The sequence below is a fragment of the Macaca mulatta genome, chromosome 11 (genome assembly GCF_049350105.2).
Source record: "Macaca mulatta isolate MMU2019108-1 chromosome 11, T2T-MMU8v2.0, whole genome shotgun sequence".
Lineage (NCBI taxonomy): Eukaryota > Metazoa > Chordata > Mammalia > Primates > Cercopithecidae > Macaca > Macaca mulatta.
In genome coordinates this window covers 47,865,408-47,889,703 of record NC_133416.1, presented here as the reverse complement: position 1 = coordinate 47,889,703, position 24,296 = coordinate 47,865,408, and the positions used below count along the sequence as shown (strand labels likewise).

Below are 24,296 nucleotides of genomic sequence, written 5' to 3'. Positions count from 1 at the left end.
GTTCTTATTTTGTTCACTGCTGCTCAGCTATACATACTGCATCTAGAATAGGTTCTGGCACACAGTGGGGACTCAATAAACATGTTTAAAGAATAAGCACTGTGGGCCCTGATCTAGGTGCTAGAGATAGAAGAGTGAATAAAACAGTTTTTACCTTCATGGAACCTACTTTCTAGTGGGAAGCATATTTAAATTGAGCTACATAGTAAGCATACATAAATAACTAATGCAAATGATTGCAATTAGTATTTCTTTTTCAGGGCCAAACCAAATTTAAACCACTTATTTATTTTAATGGGCTAGATTTCTAATAGTTTCATTATTATGATACTTTTCCATTCTCTTCAGAAAAGTAGAAACTGCTTATGCTTTAGGTTTATAAAGCATCTAAAAGGTTTTAAATTTATTTTTCAGATGGACTGATTTTGTCAAGAATATTTACAGATAATTCTTAAAACAATAAGCATAATGTAATAGAAATATTTCACTTGTTTCTAATTTATTGCAACTTTATACACTTAGGTGGGGAATCATCTGATGTTAAAATATATCCTAAATCCCTGCAACAGACTTCAAGTTTATATTTGATTTATTTCTCTGGAGGGGGAGAAATATTGAATAGAAGTAAATTTAAATTAAAACCTATTAGTGAGCAATACAAATATTGGCATTTGGGAATGGGATTTCCATTATGTTAAGATAAATCTAAAATGAAAGCAGATTTGGGAGATTAGAATAATTATTTTTTCGTTTTTTAAAAAGGAGGAACATTTTATTCACCACTCATGTCTCTTTTCTTTTCTTGTGACAACTGGAAAAATATTTTTATGTCTCCTCTTTTCCATCTTAAAGAATTCTGGCAATGACAAGTTTGTTTAAAAATATTGTCAAAAGTTACAAAGAAATTATTTTATCAAAAAGATCTTCAATCTTCCATTTTACAGGAGAAAATATATGTATGGATCTGTGATATCGTAGGCTAGTCATGACAAATGGCAAAGTTGTAGACAAAGGAAAGTACCCACTTACTCTTAATTAATTTTTCCTGATCAACTTTGGAAAATCTTAATATAAGAAAAGAAAAAGGTTGAAAGATCCAAAATGTCTTTAAAAATCTGTTTTGAGGAAATTCAAACCAGGTCAGATCATTCACATAAAGGGTTATAGTAGTAAGATTTGGATGCTTAATTTAAGATTTATGATCAATGTGGCTTTTTAGAAATTCAGAACTATAGTACATATGTACTCAAATAAAAAGGGTCATAAATAATGTGCTATGAATGCTATTTGCTCAAAAATAGACTTTCCAGTGATTTTGGGGGCAGTAAATCTCACACAAAACTCAGGAAACCCAGGAGGCCTCATTTTGCTTTTCATTATAGGTTGATTTAGAAATGATACTTCTTTTTCTATAGCTTTAACACATTTAAATGTGTAAGTTCCATGTAATTTTCTTCACTACCAAAATATTAGAATAAGCTTTAAAAAATTTAAGAAAGAAAGCCTTTCAAGGTAGATAATGACATTTTAAAACCTCCAAATTTTTGTTTTTGAGAAAAGAATTCACTTTGAAAACACGCACGGATTAATCAGACAAATAAAACTCACCTGTCTTTGCATCTTTCCAGTCATCTGAAAGAATAGTCTTGGTCTGGATAGTGTATTTAGAGATAGGACTATGATTGTCTGAACCACGGCTCCAAGTAAGTGCCACAGAAGTGGCTCTAATGTCTTCTATTCTCAGACCACCTGGAGGGCCTGGAGGGCCTGAAATGAAAATTTGGGTAATGAATCAGTGAATCCCAACTAGTGAGTTAAACACACATTAGAATACAAAAATGTCTTCTAACAATTAATCTGAAGAACATTTGTACAATATAATCAGTGTGTCTGCATTTCTTTTAAATATAGATTATAAGAAGTGATACGATTTGTAGTTTTCACTGAATGATTTCATGCGTCTCTTTTTAAGGAAGGAGATAGATGCTATCATTTAAAAATGACATTGATATGCAGGATAATCTCTGACTCATTATATGCAATTAGCACCAAGGGGAACTAATGCAGATTGTAGCATAGTATGATTTAATGAATTCTTACTGAATGCATGAATCAGAGATGGTAGCGCAATTCAGTTTAGATATGGGAACAGTTGGTCTATTGTCATTCTGCCCCCCCACCCAGAACTGAACACATCTCTTTGTTCTTTGATGGTTTTTTTTTTTTTTTTTCTTTTTTTGAGTTAGGGTCTCGCTCTGTCACCCCAGGCTGGAGTACAGTGGGGTGATCATGGCTCACTGCAGACTCCGCGTGCCTCCCCAGCTCAAGGGATCCTCCCAGCTCAGCCGCCCAAGTAGCTGGGACTACAAGCACTCCACAACACCCAACTAATTTTTGTGTGCATGTGTGTACTTTTTTGCAGAGACTGGGTTTCACCATGTTGTCCAGGCTGGTCTCCACGTTCTGGGCTCCAGTGATCCTCATGCCTAGGCCTTCCAAAATGTTGGGACTACAGGTGTGAACTACCGCACTGGCCCACATACTTTCTTATAACTTTAAATGTTATAGGTAATTTATTTTACTTGAAGTGGAAGTTTCTGGGAATCATTTCATGTATCATTTTGCATAATACATTTCATGTTATAGTCATAAGAATAATATAATATTAAAAATGTTTCTACTTATATAATATATAGAAAATAATTGACAATTCAGAGATATACCAGGAATGCTCTTAAAACCTCAAATTATATTGAAGAGTCTTAGAAGAATTGTTCTTGTAGAACAAAAATCAATGTTAAAAATAGGTTTTCATAGATGCTTCATGACTCAGTACCAATACTATTCCTTTATCCTCTCAGCAGTGCACTGTGCTGGGAAATAGAAATTAAAAGATAAATGAGACACAACTTTTTGGGCTTTGAAGAGCTTCTTGTCTTCAAATAAAACAAATAAAAATAAGAAAAAAAAGTCCTTTAAGTGGTGAAGTCCTTAAAAAGCTAAAGAAGCCTCTCAGTTAATAGACAGCTCCCAGTATAGACATTTCAGAATGTTTATAACTAAACATGCATATCACTTGTTCTATTTGCACCAGAAAGGAGTCCACCCACAACTGATTTAGGCATATTGAATATAATAATCAATAATTTTTATTAAGTAGCACCATCATTTTTCATAATTAATGTAATACTAAAGAGGACATTTGTTTTTATGTTTCAGCTGAAATATATACGTTTATATTTATGTATCAGTTGAGTTGCTTAGCTTAGATGGCCTTTTTCTTTATACGAACATTGGTATTTGCAGAGAGGTATGGCCAACACCCTAAACCTCCACTCATTTCCTTATAGTGGTCCCAAGGAAGAAAGTGTGTGCAGATCAACAAAAACACATCACAACTAACTAGTAACACACGACACATACCCTATCAATGACAGTAATTTTTATTATTTGGAAATATATCACATAAAAATATAAGAAAAGCAAATAAACTTTTATAAATTTATAATCTATAATAGTATACTTAGACTTCTTAATGTTAAATAATTGAAAATAGACACACAACAGAACACATTTGATATTCAGAGAGAACATATTGCGTTTTTCATATGTAAGAAAACACATTGAAATACAGTGTACATTCTTGATCAGAACCAAGAAGCTCATTACTTCACATAATGCGGCATCCTAAGTCAATTACTAAGTAGAATATTTTAGAGTGTTAAAATAAAAAATTAGAGGTGAATAATAAAAGAATTTTTCAAAGGAAGAAAAACACTGTAATACATGCATTCAGATACTTTTTCTGAGCATAGGTATGACATTCAGAAAATGTTAGAGGGAATTTAAGACAAAATTATCATAGGTTAGTCATTAACCATTAAAGTGTAAATCATTTCCCTGCTGTTGTTCTCCGATGTTCTTGAGGTGTCAAATGAATAATATTTCATAAAGGTCAGAGTAAAACTGCATATTATTAGTGTATTTGTTGAGACATTATATGCATAATAATTCAGTCATCCACTCATTTAAAGGTAATATTGTTGAGCAAAACACTATAACTATACTTGTCCATTGCTTTCTCGGATATATATCTGGCCTATGGTAGGTTCCTCATAAATATTTGGTGTATAGATAAATGAATTTATTATAATTAATGTTCAGGCAGTTCTGTAAACATAATTGTCATCCATAGTACAGTCTTCATTTTTCCAATTGTTTTGAAATACTGTATCATCATAAAGAGCTGGAATTGAGAAGACAAATGGAAAGGGGTGGGTTTGTATCTTCAAAACCCTGGTGTGGGAATCTTACTCGGTAATGGTTCCACTGATATGAAGTAGATTTTTCCATCTACTAATTGTCTACAAATATCTCCAAAAAATGCCTGAGAATAAATAATACTATTAAAGTCATAATTATATTAAAAAACAGGGATTTTAGAATTAAGATACACTTAACTTTCAATTCTGTGCCCTGATTTATCTTAGGCAAGTTTCTTAAAATCATTAAGCTCCTGTTCACTCACCTGTAAAATAAGAGTAATAAAAAAGTCTGGTAACTCACGCCTATAATCCCAGCACTTTGGAGGCCAAGGCAGGTAGATTACCTGAGGTCAGGAGTTCAAGACCAGCCTGGCCAACATAATGAAACCCAATCTCTACTAAAAATATAAAACTCAGCTGGCATGGCAGTACACACCTATAATCCCAGCTACTCAGGAGGCTGAGACAGGAGAACTGCTTGAACCTGGGAAGCAGAGGTTACAGTGAGCCAAGATTGTGCCACTGCACTCCAGCCTGGGTGACAGAGTGAGACTCTGTCTCAAAAAAAAAAAAAAAAAAAAAAAAAAAAAAAAGATTATTGTTAGGACTGAAATAATGTCCTTACAGAATGTAGTTCTCAGCCTGGTCCACAGAAAGCCATCAGGAAACCTTAGCTATTAACAATATTATTATTATCATTACATTTTAAAAGATTTCTGGGCATCTTAGCTACCTGGCAGGAGTTATTAATTAGTACTTTGTCAGTCATTGTCAAGGATCTGTTTACAAAGTATTCATTTACCACTTATTACTTAAAAGAAAGCAGGGACATCGTAAACCAAAATAAAATTCTAAGCCCCCCAACCATCTGAAAGGAACCCTTCTCTTGGCAAGTGCATTCCAAAAGTAACCTGAAAAACTAGTTCAGGCAGTGATGGGAAGGGGCAGCCAGACATGCCTCATTATACCCTCTTCCCTTTGGGAATTATTGATAGAACAGACTTCTTAACTCTGATAAGAAGCATTTACAATCTCTTTTCAGAAGCTTGCTACCTGAAGGCTTCATCTGCAGGAGAAATCCTTGATCCCCACCACCCACAAATCTGTATGGTAATACAGACATTCTTTTCTATTGATAATAACTCTTTCAACCAATTGCCAGTCAGAAAATCTTTAAATCTACCTATGATCTGGGAGCCCCCCATTTTGAGTTGTCCTGCTTTTCCAGATGGAACCAATGTACATCTTACATTTGTTGATTGATATCTCATGTCTCCCTAAAATACATGAAACCAAGCTGTATCCCAGCAACCTTGGGAACATGTCGTCAGGACCTCCTGAGGCTGTGTCACAGGTGCATCCATAACCTTGGAAAAATAAACTTTCTTGAGACTTGTCTCAGATACTCTTTGGTTTATAGGACAACATAGAAAGTAAAATGTTTTCCAGTAATTTTGATATAGGTGAGGAAAATTTGGGAATGTGAAGACACTCTGTGTATTAAGGAATGAGTCTGTGGCAAAAATAGAGCATGGAGACAAACGTGGACAGTCTGACTTTAACCCAGGGCCAGCCCTGCAGTGTCTCTCAGCAGGAAGGTTTTCAAGCAGTGTAGGCTGATGTTACTTGCTTATTTTTTTGTTTAGAATGGACAGAAAAGTGTTGAGGTAGAAAATAAAATGACAAAGCTACTTGGTTCTCAGTACAAAGGAAGGCATTTAGGAACTGACCACTCTTCTGATTCTTTTGTCAAAGAAAAAAACCCAACCATACATAATTCTAACCCTGAGTTAGTTTGTTTCTTCCTTCCCTCCCCTCCCCTCCCCTCCCTTCCCTTCCCTTCCTTTCCCTTCCCTTTTTTCTCTTTTTTTCTTTTTTCTTTTTTTTTCTTTTCCATTACCATGTACTCTCAATAAATCCTTCAAGGAAGCCAGGGAAAATGTAAGCAAATGGCCTGATGCATGCAGTTTATTTCACTATTACTCTACTGATATCTCCTTCCAGTTTCTTAGGCTGTTCTCAGCCAGATAGCTAACAATTCTAAGAACTATTTACCCCAAAGTTAACATAAAAGAGAGAAATTGGTCAGTTGAAAAAGACCATTGGAATCTGATCTGATTTTAAATGCCTAGATACATTAGATGACAAATTAGTCTTCTCTTTTTTTTCTTTCTTTGACTGTAATTATTAAAGATCTGAAGTGGTGAGGGGAAGAACTGAAATATATTTCTGACTAGACCTGGCAAAGTCTTTTTATCCGTTTTTCTCACTAACATTCATATTGGGGAGTTAGAAAGAGGTGAAAGAGGAGAAAAAGAACAATATGGAGGAGGGAATAAAAAGTTATTTAAAGCATGCTTTTTGTTTTATGCTTTTATGAATATAGTTTTATCTTCACTCCTCTCTTGTCACCACCTCTCCCTACCCCATGCTCTAGAGTTTTTGAAATACATTTTATTACACATATATCATATCCCTACTATTTCTGCTGTTTCTGTTTCCTAATTCTTCCAAATGCTGACAGGATGTCATCAAGAGAGGATACCACTAATTGTGTTCAGCCTATCCAGCTGATTGAATTCCTCTTTCATTGCAGTTGGCAGGACAAACTTCAGTGTTGATTTGTTTGCTCCTTATTTTCCCATTCAAAATCATAGTGTTCAAATTGCTATGCTTCTTTGGGCTACCTTTCTGTACTTCAGATGGGGGCTGCCTCTATGGACTATTCTTTCTTTCCTATATGCATGACCCCCTCTCTTACTATTCTTGTTTTGCACCCATTAATTCTTTCACTCTTACTTTAAAAATCCCTCTTAGAGAATGCTGACTGAGAATGTTCCATAAAATTTCACCTATGGGCCAAACAAAAATAATGATCTGTCAAAGTCCTTGTTAGTGTTATGTTTCTTACCTTGGGGGTTCTTCAAAATTGGCTAAAACACAAGTCTACAAACAACTACTGAGACTTGTTTCTGTCACTTTTTTACCTAGTAAAGGACTGGGGAAATGGCCTGAATGATCTCCTGTCATTCATGGTTCAATGCAGAGTCTCATTTGCCACATCCCTATTCTCTTTCTCTAAATTTCTTTATGTTTTCAACATTTTTACAATTAAATCATATGCTACAGACAGATAATAGAAACATTTCAATATTTAAGGTAGATCACATACATTTAAGAGTCCACTAAAACCAACATATATATATTTAAATAATCCATTTTACAAAAGGATACCGAAGACTTGAAGGGCTGTTGTCAGAGAGGCATAGCTAATCAGTGACAGATTACAGAGGCGGGATCAGAGACAGGGTTTTCTGGTATAACATGCTCGAAATGAGATAACATCCATTTTCAAATTCAGATTATACAGCTTAAATGTGCCTGTCTGCGAAAGACTTCCAAGTAATTACCTGGATGACAACAAGTCTATACTATTGTTCCCTTTGAACTTGAACTGCTAACAATATAAAATGTACATGGTATAAAATTATTAGTGATTCAAAAAGGGGAAATTTATATTGTATATTTTACTAAAAATTATGCTATTTTCTGAGTACTTATATCAAAGTCACTGCCAAATCTTTTATAGTTCTTACCAATAACCTTGTGATGTAAGTGCTCTAATTTTTCCTATTTTACAGGTGAGGAAACAGACAGAAATAGGTTAAATAAAATGGCCATGTTCACCCAGCAAGTAAATGTCCAAGTTAGAATCTGAACCCAATTAATTTGCCATGAGACCAGATTTTCAACAACTATCTGAAAAGCAATATTTTTTAAACAGCATTGTCAGTATCACACTCAAAAATGTTATTAGGTTTCTGTTGCTGACCTTTCTTTTTGGGGAAAATATGAATTACTTTTGTAAAAATGAGTATTTTGGAAAATATGACAAGAACTATAATATATTGATCATAGCTTTTTTATTTTATTTTTTTATTTTTTTATAGAGATGAGGTTTCACCATGATCCTAGGCTGGCCTTGAGCTCCTGGGCTTATGTGATCCACCCACCTCAGTCTCCCAAAGTGTTGGGATTACAGGTGTATACCATCATGCCCGGCCGATTGTGCCTTTTTAAATCTTTGTTTCTGTGTTAACTCAGATAAGTAAAGATAAACACATCATCCATTTATAAATTCATATTCAATACATTCCCTCTCTTTATTGATCGCTATAAAGATATTTGGTAATCTTTCCTGGATTTTACTAATGTTTTTAGAAAAACATACCTATGTATGAACAAAATATAGATTTGATTTTTACTAGTTCTCATTCATATGTAAACTAATTTTAAAAAATGAGAAATGCAGTTGTTTATCAGTTCTGTCATTTCTGCTTTAAAAATGTAGTAACGTTCGATGAAGAAGAATTTAGACATTTGAGGAAAGATAGTGAGAAAGCAATATATAAATTTTCCAAATGACCATTCACATATTATAAGCTGACCATATTTTCTCAATAATCAAGATTTTTTTTTATAAATCAAATTGGATAGAAAACTAGAAATTAAGATCCTCGTGTCTCAATTTCTAAACAGGATGTAAAGTAGCTGTGAGTACACCGCACGTATCATTTGAGTTGGTGCCACTACTTAGGTAGTAGCCCTAACCGGCTCTCTCCCTCTTAAACACTGGCTTTCTAAACAACCATAGTGGGAAATAAATCCACCAAAACTACTGATTCTTTGGGGAATACATATAGCACATACATTTAATGTAAATATTCATGCCGCAGAACTCGTGTAAGTAGGAAAAACACTGGTGACATTCTTTTTTCCACTGGTAATTCCCTAGTAAGTAATTAAAAGCAAAGCACCATGTACAAATATTCTGTGATTCACTGTTTATTTTTACCAAAATGACAAATTTCAGTGAAAAGTCTGAAATGTTAAAGAAACAAAAAACTTTTCAGAACCATTTATCCTCCCTTTTTAAATCAAGTAATCATAAAATTGAAATTGCTGAGTGGCAGTCATATTAGGGCAGGAGACATCGTCTTTACTAAGGAATGTCAAAGTCTCATTATTTATTGCAGGCCTGTTCTTGCCTTGAAAATTATCTAAGACAATGGCTCTAATATCCTATTTAAAAATGCAAATCAATGTTGTGTGATCATGTTGATGTTTGAAATTGTACTAAGATGAAGCTGAATATTATTAAATATCTCTACCATTTAATAGGAGTATGGTAATTTTCTTAACCTCTGGTATTGATAAAGGTAAATTTAGATCCCAGTTAGAAATAAGAACAAGACTAAAGGAAGAGAAATGAATCTGTATAATTATTCTACTTGATATTGATATAGTTTAAGGTTGTCCTTCATTTTCTGGTGTAAGTCACATCTGTCCTATGATTCCTCTCACATTTTTATTATTTCTTTAAAAAAAATATTCCTATCTAGTCTCAGTTGTATAATTTCAGTATGGACTACATAGAAAGATGCCCTTTATATGATGCATACATGTCTCCATGGTGCTGTTTACAGACACATGAAAATTCTCAAATTGATTTTAAACATCTTACAAAAATGACAATTAATCTGGATCTCTAGTCTAAATTCTAAGATAGCTCCATTTGGAACAGTAATTGAGACTAGAAAATATAAACGAAAGAAATAAGTAACATCTTGAGTCAGAGACATTTATTTTTTTATGATAACTAATAAATTATTTTTAAACTATATATATATACACATATAATAATTTAAGAATTATATTCATTTCCCTCAAAGCTTTCTTCAGAGTTCTTCTGACCACAGAGAGAATTGCAAGATGAAGTGAGAAATTCATACCTAAACACAAACCTGTCTAAGAAAATCAAAATTATTTATTGTGAAGTAATAAGAATTTTAAGCACATCTCTTTCACCAAAGGGGGAAAGTGAAGGCATTTTCAAACAATAACATTTAAGCAGTCCCAGAAAGAATTATATACTCCTCAATTTTAATCATCCACTTCTACTCAAGTCCTTCCAATAAAAATCAGAACATTCCACCAAAAAGAAAAGATCTACAAAAGCTGATGGCAGGAATCAATAAAATTAAATATGAATGCATGCTGTTAATGGCTTAGTCGTTCTTTACTAAAATCTTGCTACTCAGATGAGGGTTTCTTCCACGTGCTATCCATTTTCACTTTCCAGTTCCAGGAATTGTTCCAAAAACCCTACAAAGCCATGGTAGGACTTCAGTTGCTTACTGATGCCTTTCATTCTTTCATGCCAAAGAATATGTATGGCACTAGGATTAAGAAAAAAAGACTGCCAGAAAACGCCCCTTTTAGCTTATGTCCTAATTATGATGACTCATTAGAGAGTTTGACAACATTGTTCATTACCTGCTTGAATAAATCAAACAGTACATTCAATGGCAATACTCCTGTATTATATAATTCATCAGTTCTTCATAGATTTTTCAGATAATGAGCTAATTTCTGAGCTATATAATTTCAAAGAAAAACAGGACATGAAAACGCAAAACTTGGCCATTATATAATGTACTGAGTTAGTTCACTAGGCATTTTTAAGGTATTAGTGAAGCATTATAGTTATATTTTAAAAAATATTTATGCTCAAAGTATGTTTACATGTTTCAAAAAGAGAAACATACTCTAAGAACTAGGCTGGGGGTAGGGGGAACTGCAGAATCTACAAGATTGAGTTAGTCAAATCTAGTATAATATGTTAAAAAAAAAAAAAAAAGTCTTGCACAGAAATGGTGAGTGTCAACGATCACCAGGTTGGAGGCAGGCTTGCACAGACGGGGAGAAAGGAATCCACCATGTTTTTCTCTCCACCTTTTCTGTTTTTACCTGCAAGAGGAAAGATCAAGGCTGAAGGGAGAGTGTGGATGCCCAATTAGGGGCAGCAAGCCATGTACTTGGGGGATTTGCCATATTTCCTTGATGGGTAAGTTGAAAGAATGAGCACAGAAAGGTATCTTCCCCTACACGCTGAGGAAAGGGGGCCAAAGGGAGAAGACTGATGCCACAGGCTATGGCCCAATTAAAACCTTTCCCTCATACACAGTGACTGACTTTCTAAAGACCAAGTGTTGTAACTGAAGTCTCTCCTCAAAAAACAAATGAAACAAATCTCATGGATCCTGTGTAAATTTCATTCCACATAGTGTAAGTCTATCTACTAAAACATATGCTTATGCCTTGAAGACTTCTAAGAAAAAAAGTAATGAGGATAGATTGAAGCAATGGTTCAAAAAAGTTAATGGTTGAGGCTGTGTTTTGTGAGAACTGTCTTGAGTTATATTTTATTTATTTCTCATGTCGATATATACATTCATAGTAAAGGGAAGGAAGTAAAGCAAAATATTTATAAAAAGTTGCCATGAACAATGTATGGACTGTAACTATTCATACTCTCTTTCATAAATATGGAATTTGAGGCTGACAGTGATTAATCGACTAGCCTAAGACCACAGGTTAGGTAGGCAAAGTGGATATCTAATTGGTTTACCAAGGGCCACAGCTTTTCTATCACACCGTGCAAATCATTTAATAACAGTATGTGTATAATGTGTATAATGATACAGCATTATTGTTATAGAAAACCATGTAATTAACAGAGTGATCACCTACCTCATTCCCCTACGCGTTACTAAAGATAGTTATTATTAGAATTATAGCATTTTATAGCCACTACTGCCCCCTGGAGATAGCTATTTAAATAGAAGAAATAGCATCTAGGAAAACTTGCCTGTGCTGACTGCTTGTTGTAAATTCAGTCCTTACTGTAAATAGTAAAAAAGGTCATAAGACTCATTTGACATTTTAAGCATATGAAATTTAAATCCTTTTGATGAGAACTGAAAATGCTAATTTTAGATATAGTCTTTTTTTTTTTTTTCTTTTAAACGCAGTTTGGGTAGTTTTTGCTATTTTACCAGTTTGCTTCTCTGTGATTTGAGATTTTAATTCTGAAAAGTGGGGGCTATGAACAGTCACCAAGGGAGCCTCCCTAAACTCCTCCAGAGAAGGGTGCCATTTCCTTGAATTAGTCACTGTATCTATCAGACAATGTAGGAAGATATCAAATAGTGGTCCTCCAAGTTGCTTAGACCCTACACATCAGTGGGATCTGACATGTTTCTATCAGTAACAGTTCCTTTCTTCTGGAGAAATTCTCAGGAATGTGTGAAGGAGGGGTGGAGTCAAGCTCTCATTGTTGAGTGCCACTAAGAGTGCAGGGAGCAGATGCTCAGAAGTGGGTTCTTCAGTGTGATGGACCTTAGACCATTCCAGGAATAATTACACAAGGGATCGCTACACTCTGGCATATCACAAGTAATTTGCTACTAATAATATTGAGAATTCAGAAGTTTCTGCATTTTTTTTCCAAAGGATAAAGTGAATTCAAAGTTATCCCTGTAGCATGCCAACTCTCACTCACTTGCATCCCAATGCACTTTCAAGCGAAGGTGTTGGGTCTTCAAGGGTACCCTGGGAAATGCACATGAACCTCAGCCACTCCCTTATGTCCTCCCATGTCCACACAGTGATCATCACTGTTAACTGGCATTGGGCAAATAACAATTAAAATAGTGTTGTGCTTTTTAGGGTAAAAAGGTTTTTTGGATTTATGCCAGAATCTGCAATCAATTATAAGAGTATTGTGTACAGTTAAACGTGATGACGGAAAAGCGCTCTGGCAGAGAAAAGATTGAGAACTACTCCCTGCTGCTCTGATCTAATGGGGTATCCTAGCTCAGCGTCAGTTGCAGAATACTTAAATATTTCTTTCTCTCTCTGTGTATGTTTCATTTAATCCCAATAGTGACAATTACAGTTGCAGAAGCTATTGTAGGAATTCAAAAGCACTAAAATCTCTCTGTAGCTTCATAAACTGATCATGAGTTTAGAGGATAAAAGCTTTCTCTGAGTTTCCTTCATTCTAATTTGTGTAGGTGTCCAAATTTTTGTGACCAAATTAAATTTCCAGAAACTGAGTGGGAAGCAAGCCTGCAAAAGGCTCCATCAAGAAAGCATTGCATAGTAATGAGACTGGAAACGGCAGACTGCACAAAAATCATAGGTAATAAAACTGAGAGGGATTTTACGTTGTTAAGTTTTTTCTTGGTTATATTTTCAGCAATGAGGCTAAGGTGTTTTTGTCTTATTTAGTAAAATGAGCTGAAAAGGGAAGCTATTAATGAAATTCTAATTTTAAACAAGCTAAAATGTTACTCTACTCTCTAACTTAACTTGGAATTATCAATAACTCAGAGTGTTGAGGGAACGATCTAATTAATTTGACAAATTAAAGCATGTGCCAACAATGATAGAGATGCACAATACAAAATTATATTATCTGACTTCTGTCTTTGGGAAAGTTAAACATCAAGAAGGGAAAAGCATGTTCATGTAGTTGAATTTGGAACACTAGTATCTGGCCACATTCTGGCTTTATAACTGATAGTTGAAAATATATTTTTTTTCTTTTTTAAGCTTCCTTTGCCTATGAAATGGAAATAACAGTCCTTGTACTACCACCTCATAGCAATTTTGTAGGACGACGCGGTAAAATTTATAGGAAAGTCCTATAGGTGTAGACATTATAATCTCAGATATTTAAATACTCTGAATGAACTATTTTTAACTGTATGAATTATATGTTATTTTTAAAAAGCAGGAAAACACACATCAAAATTTCATTTACCTATTTTTAGGCCAAAGAACACATTATAAAATCAAGCTTTCAAGCCTTCTAGTACAATTCATTTACTGATTATGCTACTGTAATTATAACTGTATAAAGTTGACTAGCTGAAAAAAATTAACTACTATAGTTTCCCTTGTAATAGGCCAGCCGTAAATATAACATGAGCAAAAATAAAATAGCAAGATCAGCATCAGTCACTTTCTATAGAATAAACATTTGTTGCCAAGAAAGTAAAAGGCCTGCAGTTTAGCTTTTCCACATTGATTATTTTATCACATTGAATACATTTGAGTTAATGTTTAGTTATAGTGTGCTACAGCCATGAGCTGGGTGTTCCACCTGAAATTAGACTGTCTGCATTCAAACCTTGTTCTTCCACTTAGTAGCTTTATGACCTTAAATGATTAACTTAGCCTCATTAGATTCAATTTTCTCATGTGTAAAATGAATATAATACAGTAATGATACCTATCCTTTAAAATTAAATCTGGTAAACAATGTCTTTAATAAATGTTATATATCCTTTTATGATATAATCAATACATGTTATATGACATATATCTTTTATTATAACATGCTATGTAGCTATATTATGTCATATATTATACATTAAATTATATAATTATATATTTTTATTTTATATTCATCATTTTATATATATATACCTTTTCCAAGATTTGAGTTGGAAGAATACAGTATTTTACCAACATAAACCACAATTACTTTCAAAATATGAACTAGTTGCCATTTATTCATATTCATCGAGACTTTTAGGTATCACTGATTATCTGTATTGCTCTTGAACTTTGACATTATTGGCATAATTGTAGCCTAATTTGGCATAATTGTCTGGTAAATACGCATGGATGTATGAATCAATATGGAGCACTGAAGTGGATGCAGTGTCTAAAAGATCCAATGGCCTGCTAAATTCTGTAAAGCTTTCCTACTGTCTCTCTGGAATCAAACTGAGTGGTAAAAGGGTTTGTTTGTTTGTTTGTTTGTTTGTTTGAAACGGAGTCTCTGTTCCCCAGGCTAGAGTGCAGTGGCACGATCTTGGCTTACTGCAGCCTCTACCTCCTGGGTTCAAGTGATTCTCCTGCCTCAGCCTCCCAAGCAGGGGGGACTACAGGCATGTGCCACCACACCCGATAATTTTTTTATTTTTAATAGAGATAGGGTTTCACCATATTGGCCAGGGTGGTCTCAAGCTCCTGACCTCGTGATCCAACTGCCTTGGCCTCCCAAAGTGCTGGGATTACAGGCATAAGCCATTGCACCAGGCTGTTGTTGATGATGATGATGATGATGATGATGATGATGATGATTTGAGATGGAGTCTCGCTCTACTGCCCAGGCTGGAGTGCAGTGGCATGATCTTAGCTCTCCTGGGTTCAAACAATTCTCCTGCCTCAGCCTCCCCTGGCCGTTTATTTTTTCAGGGAACCATGGATACACACTAAATGTGCAGCAAAAAAGAAATTCCAGTTTGTCAAAAGTTGACCAGTTTGATTATAAGAGACCCGGGAGTAATTAATTGCAGAAAAGAAGAAATCCTCCACGGGAGCTTTTCTCACTGATCTCTAGTGAGGAGGGAAAGAAAAATCTAAATTTATATTAGCGCATGACATAGTATCTTCTAACCTTCATATTTTAAGTTTTGAATTTGTAAGATGAAGTATTAATATAGATAATTTTCAAGACCTATCTTAAAATTTAAAATAATATGACTCATTCTGAATAAATTACATATTTTGTGGACATATTTGAAAAAAATTGAGTGTACATCAATTTACACTGAACTTGCATTGAGAAATACAATTTCAAATTATTGATGTACTTTAAAATTCCAGAAGTAGTTGGGAAAGCTGTCATTTTTACTAGAGTTTTTGTTTAAATAACCACTAAGTTCTAACTTCAAATTTTCTAAATTCTGTATATTATAACCAAATGTGCATTTCAGCTCAGTATTTTAGCTTTTATGTATTACAATTATGGAGAACCAGCCCAATCATATTTCCTTGATCTGAATTTGTTGATTCTCAGTGGGAAGGGGAAGGCTTAATTTCTGGGCAAGTTTTGCTATCAATGGAAGTATTGCTGTGGTTAGTGCAGAGTGGGGTCAGGATGGCTCAGAATGGCGCCCAGTTGTCATTGTTCCAGCCAGTGTGGGCAGCAAGGACCATTTTCCTGTCTCAGTCCTGCAAGGCTGATGAGATGGAATCTTTAGTCTGTCTCTGTGGCAAGACTTCATTGGCCAAAGCAAGTGGAAAGCAGAGGCAATTATCCAAATATCTGAGGTAAATGTGTGTTTTTCTGCCCCAAATACTTGAAAAACTACCTCAACCATTCTCTTTGATTTTGACTGCGATGATTTGGACCCAGATCTTTCTGCCTTTATATGTGTGTCTCTTTTCTGGATCTCTTCCCGTGTGTGTGTGTGTGTGTGTGTGTGTGTGTGTGTGTGTGTGTGTGTGTGTGTGGTGTGATGAGGTATGTATACTTACATGCCTGTTTAACTTGGTGTGTGTATTACATAGAACCTTTATGTCTATTCTTCCCAACTACATGATAATTAAATTGCTTAATTTAAAAGTCCTTTTTAATTTATTTTGGCCTGGCTTACCTTAATAATAATTTCAAACATAAACCCATATTTGCTTATTTAAGAAAATGTTGAATGTAAAAATTCTTGAACACAACGTGAACATTTATGCTAGATACCACAGAAGCCTAAAATCTGATTTACCACCAAGAGTTCCAGAAACTTTACACATGGCAACATACTGTCCTGTGGCCCTTATTAATATCTAATGTCCCTGAGCTAGTCATACAAATAGAACCCTAAATAATCCAAGAATTAGAGATTATATCTGTTTATAATGCATGTCTTTGGCTTTATTTTTTCCTACAATATTTTAAAAATTATATATTTTGTATTAGCATATGCTAGATAGTGGGAACAGAAAGAGCAAAGAGCAGAAACTGAAATCAATAACTTCTACTATTTAGTAAAAATTAGTAAAATAATTTGTCCTACCAGCTCCAGAATAGACTTGATAATCTTTCTGGTATAGTGAGTTTTAGAAATTAACTATAGCTTTTATTTATCCATACTTTCTGGAGAAAGTCTAGTACAATGAGAAGGCTGGACTGGGGTCCCAAGATTATTGTTTGCTACCATGTAGATGGGTCATACAGGGAAGGAACTCTTTCTCTCAGAGTCCAAGTTGTTAAATGAAGGTGTAGGAACTTTCTAGATAACCTACAAGATTAATTCTACATTTAAAATTGTATTTTCAAATTTGAACATAAATGCAGAGATTTCATGTAGTTACTGTGAAAAAGTGGTAAGGAGAAAAGATGTAACTAACACATGATTTGCCAATAAAAGGACCATTAGAACACTTTTATCTTAGAGAAAGAAAATGTTTATCTATTCCATATTTCTTACAAAAAAGAATAGTAATTTGGCTGGACCATCATCTCCAAGTAAATGCTTCAGAACTAATTTTGTCTGGATAGTGAACAGTGGGATACTCTGGATATTAACTCTGCTAATGTAAACCATCTGGGAATAAAATACTCAAGAGCATTTTCCATAAAAAGACCTTTAGGCAACTATTATAGAACTTTAAAATACTACAATATTATCCAAACTAAAACGTATATTGACAGCTTCCATCAGGCTTATCTATTTGTTCCACTGTGTTACCTTAACTTATCCAAGAGTTTAAAAATGGTTTAGTAATCAACCAAATAGCCTTCTTAAGAAAAAATCTGGTAACCACGTCATTAGGCTAAGCAATAAAAACCTTAACAGAGTATATCAATAAAGATGACCTCTAGCTAATATCTCTCTCCATTCTGTAACTGTATTTTTGCCTTAGAAATAAAGTGGAAAGCTGCACACACACACACACACTCACTAACATGGTATTTTCACCTAAATACAACTCCACATAAGGTAAAAATAAATAAGCTTCTAATGTAATAATGTAAACAACACAAACTTCTTTTGAGGATAAAATGATTTACAGAGTTTTCTTATTATTTGTTTTAGTTTCAGCTACTGTTTTTCCAAAACATTTTAAAATTCTATACAGCATATGTTAGAGTTGAGAACCAGGCCAAAAGAAAAAGTTTAGATAGTAAAGTCATTTTATTTTTCTTTTGTTTGCTTTTAAACTCAGATTTGAGTGAAGAAACGTCATTTAATGTAATATATAAGATGTAACAAATATATAGTAGATAAGATATAATCCTAATTGCATTTTCTATTTTGGCAATTTCAGTGGCAAACATGTTTTGTTCACCCAGGTGGCAGGAAAGTGTTCCTAAAAGCCAGAAGCATTGCCAAAATATTTATAATACATCAGAAATACCAGAGAAAGTTGTAATACACGTACAAGTTAAAGCCTAATTTCTTTTTTATTTGGGTTTTTATGGTCTATTTTTGAATGTTGTCCAAAGGTGCACTCATGAATGAGAATTTAGATTTGGCAAGCCGCACATGGGTTTCCAAAATAAATCTTGCTGTATAAATCCTGCAAAACTTTTGCCTCTAAATGACACTCTTTTCGCTGAAGAGCTTTAGAAATGTTGTTTGCTAAAAAATATTCAAACAGGGCTGTTCACAAGCATCAGACACTCACTTGATGAAGCAACCTGAAATACACTTTTATGGGACCTAAGAAGTAAAAATTTTATTGCAACAACGAGGAAATTTGTATCAATACTCTTAATGTGGATTTTTATACGAGAAACCTAAAAACATCTGAAGTACAATACCTAGTTCTTATTTCAAAACGAAGGCAACATAAGGCAACATATTTAAGGCCTTTAAATATTAACATTTTAAATATTAACATTTTAAAATATAAATATTTTAAACATTTTAAACATAAGGCAACATATTTAAGGCCTTTATTAATATTTTAAATATTAATATTAACATTTTAAAATATAAATATTTTAAACATTTTAAACATAAGGCAACATATTTAAGACCTTTTAAATATTAAGTAACCTATAGTGATTTAAGTTCTAAATTCCTTCCGCTATATTATACAGACCCCTGTCTTAAAGGGGTGATTCTGAAATTACTCTTTCTGCCAACAACATTATTTCCAATTGATGTCAATATGTGTTCTTCATAGGAAAAAAATTAACTTTCACAAAATCTTCTACAAACTATTTAAATATCATCATATCAAGCATAGCATTTTAATCTTTTGCGACCATACCTAGCTTATTTTTGGTTTTTTGGTAGAGACGGGTTTTTGCCATGTTGCTCAGGCTGGTCTCGAAGCAATCTGCACTCCTTGGCCTCCCAAAGTGCTGGGTTTGCAGTTGTGAGCCACCACACGTGGCCATCAATTTTCATTTTTTATATAGATTCATATTTTATTTATTTAAATTTGTTAGAATCCTTAGGGGGCTGGGTTGAAGGTGTCCTATTTCAGAGTAGATAATCTGCTTTTGCCAGGGTTGTGAGGACACAAATGTTTATTTATTTATCTTCATCTTCAATTTTATATGTTAGACCTCCTGGACAATAGCGTTTGAAGAAAGGTTACTCTTGCAAAAATAATCTCTATACTGTAGAAAGACTAACAGAAATATTGCCAAAGTTAACAGATATAACTCATATAAAAGCCAGCTGTGGAAAAGAAAAGTGAAAATTACATGGCCAATAGAATCTCGTGATTTGAAGTTGTTTGCAGAGCTGGAGGATCAGACAATGCATGCAACTTTACTGCCCTCTTTTCCTCGAGCATCTTTGGACCTAGTTAGATGGTAAATAAATTAAAGTGCTATAGCTTTCCATAAGTACACATTTATGCTTTTACAGAATTATAATAGTTCATATCTGATTATCAGGGACATTTTCTACAGATTGTTTTTCTTTGGTGACAATTGCTACTGCTTTCTTCATTTCTAAATCCATACATGACACAAAAAACTCACAGCGGGAGTGTTTGCTCTCAGTAAAAGGCCCCAAGAAATCAGACCCAATGCTACATTTTCCATTGACTATATTTTTCCTGTATTTAATTTTAGTTTTATATTTACAGGCATTCAGATTTAAACATTTGATTGCTTACATTCTAAGCTCAATATACACTAAAAAGGCAAGGAATAAACTCAAACACATTTTTTTCTGATATAAGTTACTTTCATCATGCTGTATGCGTATACTCACACTTGCCCACCCACAATTACAAATGCATGCACACATGCACACACACATGTTGATTAGGGCAGCAACACTGTTCTTACTATGTATTCATTTCCTTCAGGGTGATGTAGGCCAAAAGAAATCCACAGTCTTAATTATGTCTAAATATTTATACTTTTGTTTCAGTCTACTGATAAGGCATAATCATTTATACACAGAACTAGTTTTGTTATTAAAAAATTTCTTAGTGATCCTCAGATGAAATTGCTTTCCCCTCTACTCTGTTTACTATCCTTCTCACTGCACTAATTTCAGCAGCTGCAGTTCAAATTACCGATATCTGAATATGGACTAAAATTAGTCCATCTCAAATATGGAAAGTTCTTATAGAGGTCTACTATCTACTACATAGCATATTTAATATTTTTTATAAACATGTAATTTTGAAGGGTTGAATGCAAATTGAATCTTTTAAAAGCAATTCACAATCTAAATGTGCTATTAGATTTAACTACATGAAATTTATTAGTTTTTTATACTTTTGCATGAAGTGAATAATCATCTCTTCAATTTATTTTATTAGAGAGTCTTGATCTAGATGGGGAAATAAAGAATAGATTAGCTTTTTAATCCTGTGGGACATTGCTGGCTACAAAAATCTTATGAAAATTACAAATCATTTTCCGAAGAAAAGGTACATACAAATAGAATTTTATGTACAATTTCTGGAGGTCCATGGATCCCCTAAAGCCTGTATATAGACTCCAGGTTATGATTTCCTGAACTAGATACAAAAGTATAATTAAATGAGTAAATAGACCAATAATAATATCACTTAAGGCAGGGCATGTCTTATACATTACTCACCATTATTATAAAAAATAAAAACAACTGTTTAATTGTATACCTTCTGGTTTAAATATATAAAGCATATTAGAACATCTACTTTATATATGTTTTTGACACAAGTTCTGCAATAGTCAAATATATTTGACTATTGCAAATTTCTTTTGCTATGAAATGAATACTTTTTCTATTATTAGAAATAAAGTTTGAAGAATGGTTATGACTCTGCTGACTTTAACAGAGGTAAGCAGTATTTTCATTTACCTGTATGGTTTTATTAGCAGCCTACTATAGTGCAAGGACTTAAAATGCTGTACCATATTTCTACTGAATGCACTCACCGGGTTCTGCCACTTTAAGGCATTTTTCCTGGGACTAAAAGAAAATACATTTTTATTTCTGCATAATATCTGCTATAGCTTCTTTTTATTGACTCTCTATAAAAAATACACATAGTGGTGATAATTAATTTCCTAAGTATGTGTGGACAGTATCATGACTACCCTTGCATTTTATCTGTAAAACTCCTCTTCACTCTGAATATTACATTCTATGATAATACTACAGGAAGTTTACTAAAATGTAATCATGCAATCATATGAACACATTGATGTCCACACATTGTGACATAACTCCTACTGCAACATTAATGCTAATTATTTTCATAAGCAAGCAATTTCAATTAAACATACACTTTGGCTACTTCTGGAAATGACTTAACAGCTAGTGGTCTGACTAGGAAGAATAGTGAACTAATCCCTCTAATCCCTTTCCCTAATAATTCCTGAAAACAATCAATGTCCCAGATAACAAAATACTTTAAATGAAAATACTGAACCTAAATGAACTTTGTTTGACTTAGGATTTTGCAATCTCATTTTTATTTGTTATTATTCAATAAGTGGTTTATGGAATGTATTTCTAAGTTCATTCTAATGAAGAAACTTCAACTAGACTTCTTATAACTCTATTGGAGAATATATTCAAATGGAGTAAAAGGGTTTTCAGCATTTGCCCTGTGTTGCTTAGGGACCCCATATTAACATTGCTCTAGAGGGAAATGCAGGAGCTGCATGAGATCGAATGAAATTATATTGACTCAGGTGTGGAAGCAGAATTAAGCCACAAATATCATTTTATTGCTTATTTCTCTGACAGTGTGAAAAACAAAGGCAAAATGTGCAATTAATGTTCAATAAATATTTTTAGTAGGTAAAATGTGAAAAAAAATAGTAATTTTAACTGACACTGAGACAGAAAGAAAGAGCTATGAAACAATGCAAAGGAACTCTGCCATTCACTAAAAAAATACATATATGAATTTTACAACTTAGGAGAGGAGCTAACTGTGTACCGATTGCTATAAAACATATGAGAGAAAGCAATGTATGTTATGAAAATTCAGAAGATAAGAGCTCATATTGGGGAAATCAAGAGAAGGATTCATGAACTTAGTATATACTTTAGGTAGGCCTTGAAGGATGAGTAAGATTTGGGTAACAAATGATAAGAAGACATGGAAGGAATACTGTGAATAAAGCAAGTGACATGGAAGTTAAAGGGTAATTTTGTGGATTAGTTAGGTGGTTGGAGTTGGCTACATGAAGTAAGACATTAAAGGTAAATAAACTGGGGTCAACACATGGTACTTCTTGGGTGCTAAGCTAAAGGGCAGTCAGTGAAGAGCTATTTATTTTAAACAAGGTGTGCTGTGTTCCCAGCCAGCCTCACTGCTATGGCAGTGGCCAGTAGCAAAGGGGTTGCATTTTTAATAAATGTGTATTCCATCACAATCTCAATTATATTATTCATAAGAACAAAAACACTAATTTGAAAACCAGCAACAAATAAAAACATGATACATGTATAAATTAACTTTACACTCTAAGACAAAAAATATATAATACTTGAGGTAAAAACAGCATCCGTATATATTTTTTTCCATAGAAATAAAAAAGGAAACAGCACTATACTCAACACACTAAAAAGTATTAGCAGGAAATGAGAGCTTTTGGTAAGTCTCAAAGCATAAACATTTAGTAGGAGGTATGTGGCGAAACTTTCTAGAAGATATGTAGTTAGTAAAACAAACAAAATCAGCGTTGTTTACTACTTGTCTGGCATAGATCATTCTTAGGCATGGGAAGAAGCTTAAGCTCCATTCTTAAGCATGGAATTGAGACTCCAAATATATAAGAATTTGCACTAGAGTTACCAGAAGATTATACATGTTTATGCAAGTCAAATACCTTTGGTTTTGTAATTTTAAAATGTCGAAACTCTTACCTCTCACTACAAGGTCAGCTGAAGCTGAAGAATTGTCCACAATTGTCTGGGCAGTGCATGTGTATCTTCCAGCATGTTTCAGCTGTGCGTTTCGGATGAGCAGTTCCCCATTGGAATCCAGCTGTTAGCAAAAACAGCAATTATTCAAATCAGTACATTTTTCACCAATTATATGGCATTTAAGTTAGAAGAGGTAGGGTTTTTTCCCCTGACAAAATGAACACCACTTAAAGAATGTGTTTTAGACATGCTAACTGTATGTCCTTGCTCTAGGCTTCAGTTTCTCAACTGAAAAATAAAGTGAATAATTTATTAATAAAGTATTTTTTTTAGCTTTCATATCTTTAACATTCTATTATTTCCACAATCAGAGGGTTATATCAAGAGAAGCTCAAGGGATGAAATTACTTCATTGATATCTCTTAAAGAGAAACATGAAGGTCTAATAAACATAGTTTTCAGTATCAGTGAGTTCAAATGCTATATGGTTTGGAAGAATGATTGATTTGGTTTCACAAAGCTGATTTAATTGACTACTTTTAATATGCGCCATAGTTCATTTTACAAAGATACTAAATGTTTGCAGAAATTGAGAAAATGTACAATTCTACTAACAAGTACTCTGTTGCCAAATTATAAGTTCTGTGAGAACAAGAGTTTTTGTTTTGTTCGATGCTCTATTCTATTGCCTCCAGGAGTTTTCAACACATAGTTTTGAGAGTCTTGAGAAAATTTTGCTTGTGATGATGAGACACCGTTTCAATGTAATTTCCAAAAGTATCTAATAGTTATTGAATGCCTACTCTATACCAGGTCCTGGTCTGTGCAAATATATACATACATATATACACACATACACACACACACACACACACACACATTTATTCAATCCTTTTTTGAGAACTGCCCTATGAGATAGGTCTTACTATGTCCATTTAATTAACAATAAAAGTGAGACTTAGAGAATCCAAGTAATTTAACTAATATAACTAAGGTCACTCAGCTTGTATGGTAGCGGGAGCATGTCAAAGTTCATGTTAATTAT

General features: G+C 33.7%; 1 protein-coding gene across 5 annotated transcripts in view; it reads right to left on the bottom strand.

The window, feature by feature from the left end:
• Nucleotides 1-24,296, bottom strand: part of CNTN1 (contactin 1) — a 380,108-nt gene that overhangs the window by 84,291 nt on the left and 271,521 nt on the right. For 3 of the 5 annotated variants that reach the window (XM_077952290.1, XM_015151426.3, NM_001261751.1), the window contains 2 exon segments: nt 23,252-23,372; nt 1,609-1,767 (listed from right to left, as the gene is read on the bottom strand). In XM_077952290.1, the coding sequence (XP_077808416.1) occupies nt 1,609-1,767; nt 23,252-23,372 (280 nt within the window). 5 annotated transcript variants of the gene reach the window in all.